Here is an 8,067-nt window from a genome sequence, read left to right as displayed (position 1 = left end):
TTATTCCTTTTTGTATTCCATTTTTATCCGTTTCATTAGACAAGATTTCATCGTGATTACAACGTGGCATATTAAATATACTTAAAATACATAAGCAAGGTCAAAAACTTAACAAACATTTTACAGCGCATGATTCGTTTTAAAATTAGTAATAGCGGTAATATAGCAATATAATGATGAAGTCGACTAAAGTCGACGCCAACGACGATAATAAACACGATCTCTCGATGGGTGTAAATAATTATGATGATGATATTTTTTGAATGACGAAGGTGACGATGGTAATGCTTATGATCGTGATAACGATGATTATGACGATGACAAAGATAACGATGATATTACAGATAACAAAGATTTTATCTTTATAAACGTATACGCTTTATAAACGTATAGATGAATAAATTATAGTATATATTCATATTATGAAATAAAAAGATTTTTTTTTCTGCGTTTGGCACGATGTCATGTAATGGAAGCAAATCAAACACCATGTTCCATTTTGATTGTCCGTGGTTAGGTTGCGGTACATTTTGTCTATCTTGCTCCATATTCCATATTTCTGGTGTATCACGCGGCCGACGTATTCCTACTTTAGGAAATCCGCCGACCAATCTCGTTGTCATTACCGCCGGTCAAATGGTTCTTATTTGTAAAAACAACTCTATCCAATTGATACACGGTAGTTCCTTGGCCGACGATGATAATTGCATACACGTGTGTGTGTGTGTGTGTGTGTGTGTGTGTGTGTGTATATATATATATATATATATATATATATATATATATATATATACATTTTCCTTTTATTAAATTGATCGGATCTACCGATCAATAGTAGCATTTCGACTGCTGCTCTCTATCCAATTTCCTAGAACGTACCACGGCAAAAGCATACCTCATTTTCCTCGAATAATCCAACAGAGTATTCTCTTTTATTATAACCGACAAGAACCATCGCATGAACGCATTGCTTCATTGTATTTTATGTGTCGCTATAAACGATCGATCATCTATATCTCGTTAAAGGCTTTTTTGTTTTCTCTTTTATTAATCTATCCTAACAATCAGCTACGATTGTTAATGACGATAAATGATCTCCGGCCATCTTATAATCGATCGACTTGAATTTACGATAAACTCTACATGGAAGATCGGACCTTTGGTCGCAGAGAACAAGAGCTACGCGCTAGTCTCCAACGAATTTTTATCAAATACAAATTTTCTCCCTTTTCCAATCGTTTTATCTCATCCCCCTCTTACCCCTTTTTTTTTCATCTTGGCTTTCTTTTCTGATCCCAAAGAAAATGATAAAAGTAGAGGTGTGAACAAGAATGCCAAGTAGTCCATTAAATATCTCTTCTACCGACTGGAGAGAATACGAATAGGACATAGAGAAACCCAAATAAAAACCACTTAGGCGACTCTAAAGCTTGCGTTTTCTTCAGGTATAGCAATGACAACGAGTTGTACTAAGTATTGCAACGTTATCACAGACAGTGGAAACATAATATCTAGATGAGATTATCTCGCACGTAGTACATATATACGCATATACACATATCACATTGTATATGTATATATGTATATAAATTTTGAATGAAGCACTTAATATCCACCGGCGGATAAATTTTCGTATAGTACAGTACGTGCCACGTAGAATAATTTGAAGTTATATGTGCATGAAAAATCAAAGTTATCTCGACTACTTAAACATGGCATTCTTCCCTGCACCATTTATAATCAAGACTTTCTTCCGTAGCTGATGTCTACCTACGATATCGCGCAAAGAAAATAATGATAGAGCAACGTGTCGAAACCAATACGAAAGGTCTTCGTGAAGAATTTACATATTCGTACACTGTGTATCGTCCTATCAATAATTCTTATCGGTCAATCGTAGAATAATTACTACCGTAAACTTCTTATTAATTTACAATGATAATATTAGAAATTCAGTATAGATTCTACGATATTCCTATGAACGCTTGACCTGGTTTCGAGCGAGTTGCTCTATCACAACGCACACATTGCGTTTCAACGCACGAATTTCAACATTCGCAATTCTTACATGATTTATGCTAATGATCTGTGTATTAGCGAGTTATTAGGAAGAGCTTTTATCACGCGGGCAGAGCCCTGTAAAAATATACGTTCTTTCTATATATAGATCTACATATTAATATATGCAATACCAGTTTTTTTCGATATTCACATCCATACTACATACATACTCTTTTTTTCTTTTTCTTTTTCTTTTTTAAAGACAGGTATCCGCAGACTTTTTCTTATTGTTATCGTTTTCTTTAATTTTTCTTATATAAAAATAGGATGTCTCCTTGCACATTCTTCCATCGCTATCCAGATCGATAGGAAAAGTGCGGATACAAAATGTCACGTAATCGAAGGAATTTCAAAACTGGTCTGTGCATACATTATAGGGTCTACATATATACAGCATTCTTTAAAATCATCTCAAAAGCCAGGAAGATAGTAGAAAAAGACGTGAAACGATAGATTTCCTTATCTCAAATTCATACCGAGCGTATACCTCGACATCATATTCTTTGTTGCTTACTCATTGGCAGCGCGCGTACTGCCAATCTACAGTCGCGTACATTCACAGATGCACTTGTTGAGCGTAAGTAATGAGTACGTGAGCATGGATGTGTATGTATACGTTTCTACGAACGCGTCTCTTTCTCTATGCGTTCGCGCACGTGTGTATAATCTTTTTTTTTCTTTTTTTTTTTTTTTTTTTTTTAAATATATTATCAATTTCTCTATCGAATAGATATTATATATCTCTATACATATCTACAGAAAAAAAACTAGTATAAGGCTCTATTATCAATAATTAAACTCTCTATGAATTAATATGTATAACCAGCACAACAGTTCTAAAAACTTCATCGTTTTTCTTAGCTTAATATGCGATCGCATTTTTCTTCATTGACCTTACTCTATACGCTCTCTCTCTCTCTCTCTCTCTCTCTCTCTCTCTCTCTCTCTCTCTCTCTCTCTCTCTCTCTCTCTCTCTCTCTCTCTCTCTCTCTCTCTCTCTCTCTCTCTCTCTCTCTCTCTCTCTACACCATGTTAAAATAACATCTTTAGAAAGTAACTCTTTTACAACTACATTGCTATTATTGCTTGCTGCTTAGTGCTACCGAATTTCATTTGGCATATAGCGAGTTCTGAACCCTGAGCAATCGCCAATTCTTTAGAAATGCACCTTACAAAGATTTTTCTTCCGATACCACTCTCTCGAACGTTATCTGATACGTTATAGATAATTACGTGCGCATATACATTCTTTTCTTTGTTTTCTATAAATACTCCTATATAATAGTCAATATAAAAGACTTCATATATAGAACCAAAACGTTAAAGATCATTCTTTCGCCGAAGCTAATACCGCAAAAATCAAGAAACGTTCTTTACCAAATACTTTTATAAAACGTGTCCCTAGACACTGTCTGATACACGCACTAGCTGGAAGTTCTCATCACTATAGATACATATATGTATATGAGAAAAATTTCATATTAACCTCTAATATGCTTTAGGTACCGATTTCCTTCGCCCCACTCTCGCCAACGTTTACGTTTCTTCTCCGCTGTGCTCGAATAATCGTTCGAAACTAACCGTCTTTTAGATTTTGTCACGCTCTCTGATTTTGATACAGGATTCGTAGCTTGTACGTGATGTATTTTGTTATTATTGGGTGTCGTATTAACGCCCGCTAAATTAAGAAGCGCATCCGCCCCTTCTGCTATTTTCCTTTGCTCATCGAAATCAGTAGAGACCTCCTCGTTTGAGTACTTGCTATAACAAGACCAGTTCGTTAATTTATGCTTTAGAAACGGCTATAAAAATTTATGTATCTCCGATCAAAGAATAATCTATATTTCATACTTTTCCAATTTGATGGAAGTAATACAACTATATGTATGATCTTCGCTAGAACTTCTTGTGATTACAGGAACTAATTTTTCAGATTCCAATATTTTTTTCTTGCGATCTGTAATAAAATGACCGCCAGAATATAATTAAAATAAAACGTCAGAATTAATGGTATTACTATTAGAAGTCATACCTCTATTGTGATTCAATATTATTGGCCCGTGTTTAAAGGAAAGCATAGCCGCGGCTGCAGCATCCACGTCACTGTCTACCTCTGTTTCAGGAGTTTCGCTAATATTGCTAGATGCCAGTCTTTTGGAAAGGTATGGGAATAAGACAGGATCCGGAAGACGTGCACTTGCATTCTTCCTTTGACTTTTTTCTGGAGTAGAAAGATTTTGTGCAGTTGGAGGTGGAAAAGGAGCACGAGATAATGCCTGTATCAAATTTGGACGATATTGAGCATCTACCATCCATAATGAGCCCTTACCTAAATTCTGTAATAAAAATACATTTATATATTCTCTATTCTAAAACGTTCGAATTAATGGACAATCGGATACTTACTGGAGCTTTTTCTACCTTACGAAAACATTTGTTTAGACTCAAATTATGACGAACGGAATTTTTCCAACCAGTAGGTGCATTCCTAAAATATGGAAAGTGATCCAAAATCCATGCATAAACTTCTTTAACTGGAAGAGCTTTCACAGGGCTGTCCTCGATCGCCATAAAAATTAAACAGGAGAACGAGTATGGTGGTTTACTATTTCTATGTAAATGAGGATCGTAAGGGATATGTGTAGGATGCTTGTTGCGATTTGACACTGGCAAATTGTTGTTGCTCAATGATATCTTTGTTTGATCACTCGGAGAAGTTTCATAATGACCTTTCATGCAGTCATTAAACACTTGACTGGACTTCTGGCAATTCCTATTCGAGTGCTGATAGTTTTGCTGTCCATGGCTTTGTGATGTAGAATTTGTTTTTTTACTGCTAATTTCTGCAATTTAGATAATATTAAAAATTTATTCTGATTTAATAAGAAATCCGTGTGTGTGTGTGTGTGTGTGTGTGCGCGCGCGCGCGCATGCGTGTATGTGTCATACCTGAACAGTAACTATCATCCAAACTGGAAACAGAATTTGTATTTTCAGAGAAGTCTGCAATATCGTCGCACACATTGTTATTCAACAGATTTTCATTCTTGATATCCTTGCTGGGGTTTGATATTTCTAATCCCTTTAATAAATTTTGTTGATGTAACCAGCTGAGAGAAGTTAAGTCATCGTCTGAATGATTGTTCTTTTCTATAGATTTTTCATTGATAGGTAATTCTTCTTGAACATCGTAACTCGAATTGGATTCTACAAACGCATTTGCATTATTACGTTCTTTAGTTGTATAAGTTGCATCTTGAAAATTGAAAATCTGATTGGATCTCAACTCTATTCCTCTTTCCATACCTGTGGAATCTGGTCTATCTGGTGGCATATCGCGTTGAGTTCTTCCTTGATCACTGTAAGATAATGACGTTACAACCTTCGTTAATGTATTACACAAAAGTGATTTATAATAATTACTTTTTTAAAGAAGTTCTGCCAGATTTCACTGTTCAATGGTCTCATTATCCAACGTTAATTTTTTTTAGATTAATGTCTGTCGAAGTACATTTGCTTGATGCATCCCAATTACCTGTAACCTGGGTACGCATCGTCGAGATCATTATGCTCGAAGTATCAAATAATATCCTAATTTTCGTCTTTCCCTTATAACAATGAAAAGAAGCTTAACATTATAACAATGTGACACTGCATGTACAAAAATATTACTAAAATCGATACTACTAATTAAGCGCTTACAATGCTTTAAGATATTTTTCTTAAATTATTTATAAAAATATATAATATAAATACATTAACTCAAAGTGTTTCATATTTAATGAAATAAAAAATTAATAATAATACTAACACATATATATATATATATATATATATATATATATATATATATACACATAAACATACATATATGTATATACATATTTGTTTGTATTATGTATGTACGTATGTATGTATGGATATACGTACGTACGTACATACGTATATACGTGTAGACGATGTATGTATGTTTATAATAATTTAAAAAAAAAGATAATGCTGTTAATGAAGAGAATACAATGTATTAACAAAAAACACACAATAAAATTTTGATAGACTTATATTATTCAGGCTCTTAAAATTAATAATCATCAACATTGAAAAAGAAAGTAAAATTTGTTGTGTATACAAAAGTGTCACATCCTTACAACAACCTTGCCGCGACGTATTATTTCTGTATTTCTATTATAATCTTTTTTATTGTCTTGCTACATAAAAAAATATATCAAAAGGTCAAGTGAAATTGACATGTCTCTTATTTATGTTCGAGCGTAATTAATTCTTTTTGTAAAAGCTTCGTTTCATCGGTGGCGACATCGTGTATATCGAAAAAGAGAAAAAGAAAAAGAGAGAGAGAGAGAGAGAGAAAAAGAGAGAGAGAGAACGTGCGTGAGTAGCAAAATTGAAATTTCCGCGCACAGGACACGCACACCTAGCCTCGAACCCAAAGTACCCACGACGACATCGTCATTTGTTTATCCACTAACAAGCGACAAAATGGCGGTGCTATCGAGAACACATTGCACCGAACGATGCGTATGTCGACGAAATCGATGCAGTTCTCACAACTAGCCACGTTACAAGCACGCGAAACTGCAATATGATAGACAAATAATTAGATCCAATGCTAATATCATCCGTGTTGGCACCTTTTCTTTACAAACACTCGCGCAATATTTATCATATAGAAAAAATGGCGTCTGCTCCAATAGTCAAGCTCAACGTGATTTTCACAATAAAAACGGCAACATCATGTAAGAAGGAAGATGCATTTTTATTCATCGTAACCTCGTCCAACGGGTGACACGCATCAAATGCCGTCCGCATTTAAATTCGCACTGCACTAACATGGATACGTAAGACGTATTTTATGGGAACTATATTTTGCATTCGCTCCTCGTATTGAGGCCGTTGCGTTAGAGAACAAATCTTTTTATACGCGAGAAATCATCATTTGAATATAAAAAAAAAAAACTCCTTTTCTAAAATTTGCCATTACCAATATGTAATAGTTAAAAGATTGCATTACAGCAGGACTTGCAACTGCCTATTCTGTTACTTGTTGAATTCAAATATGGAGTTGATAATGGTTACGAAACTCGAACAAATACGAACGATCTTCACGATACCGCTTACGCACGATGTCAGTCTTTAGTCCTTCATCAAGTACAATGTTAACGAACAGATCGTGGCTTTGAATAAATTCAACAGAGACTACAATCTGCGAAGTAAAAGATTACGAGGAGATCTTTTTTCTAGCCACCATATTTTGTGTTTTTCTACATACACAAACGTTTTATAAAGCTACGATCTTTCGAATACGATACTTCTATCTTCATCACCAATGATAATTAATTCCTTCGCAAAACGTGCCTTCCTTCTCGCGAATTTAGATGATTTTCTCTTTCGAATAGCAGAGAGAATTGTACAATGATCAAAAACGATATCTTTCATGTTGTCACGTTTTTAAATATAAATTTAGATTTTCTACGTCATTGTTTTGTTTCGTTGTTTAATATGAAATGTGATACTTAATCGTATAAAATGAAAGTAACACTCACGTATCTTAGTAGACAGACGACAGTCTCGGTTGATTTTCTAAAGACGGGCATCTCAAGCACGCACTACACAACACCCAGCTGATCAAGGCGCCATATTTTGACGTCATCACATGGTTATGCGAACATTGCGCTCTATATTTTCGAGAAATAATATCTCGACTGCGATATATCGCCCGGGAAACACAATAGTCGTAATTTATTAAACATTTTAAAAATTTTACTGTTTTAGTAATCTTTATTATTTTTTAGTTTCTTTATAGTTGTTTTAACCTATTCAATGTCTATTCTTTAAAAATTTACAATAGATGATATCAATTCGACAATAATTAACATTTTTCTTTTTTTCAACAAATTAGAATAATTTTCTAATTCTTTTATCCTCATTTATTTGTTTATTTTTATTTTCTTTTTTTTCGCTCGACATTCAATTTTTCCAAGTCCTTTG

General features: G+C 34.2%; 1 protein-coding gene across 6 annotated transcripts; it reads right to left on the bottom strand.

The window, feature by feature from the left end:
* Positions 1 to 3: 3 nt before the first annotated feature.
* Positions 4 to 7,751, bottom strand: LOC124426146 (forkhead box protein N3-like). 6 transcript variants are annotated; one of them, XM_046967477.1, is made up of 8 exons: positions 7,623 to 7,751; positions 5,485 to 5,603; positions 5,368 to 5,420; positions 5,011 to 5,268; positions 4,468 to 4,904; positions 4,094 to 4,397; positions 3,913 to 4,018; positions 4 to 3,822 (listed from the first exon to the last, which is right to left on the bottom strand). In XM_046967477.1, the coding sequence occupies exons 3-8, from the start codon at positions 5,393 to 5,395 to the stop codon at positions 3,543 to 3,545; spliced, it is 1,413 nt and encodes a 470-aa protein (XP_046823433.1). In that variant the 5' UTR covers positions 5,396 to 5,420; positions 5,485 to 5,603; positions 7,623 to 7,751; the 3' UTR covers positions 4 to 3,542. The 6 variants fall into 6 exon arrangements, with proteins under 6 accessions (XP_046823433.1, XP_046823430.1, XP_046823429.1 ...); XM_046967474.1 differs by adding an exon at positions 6,492 to 6,654 and having other exon boundaries at positions 5,011 to 5,420; positions 7,623 to 7,749; XM_046967473.1 differs by having other exon boundaries at positions 5,011 to 5,420.
* Between the last annotated feature and the right edge of the window lie 316 nt (positions 7,752 to 8,067).

The sequence above is a fragment of the Vespa crabro genome, chromosome 8, assembly GCF_910589235.1.
Source record: "Vespa crabro chromosome 8, iyVesCrab1.2, whole genome shotgun sequence".
Classification (NCBI taxonomy): Eukaryota; Metazoa; Arthropoda; class Insecta; order Hymenoptera; family Vespidae; genus Vespa; species Vespa crabro.
This window is presented reverse-complemented; position numbering and strand designations above follow the sequence as displayed.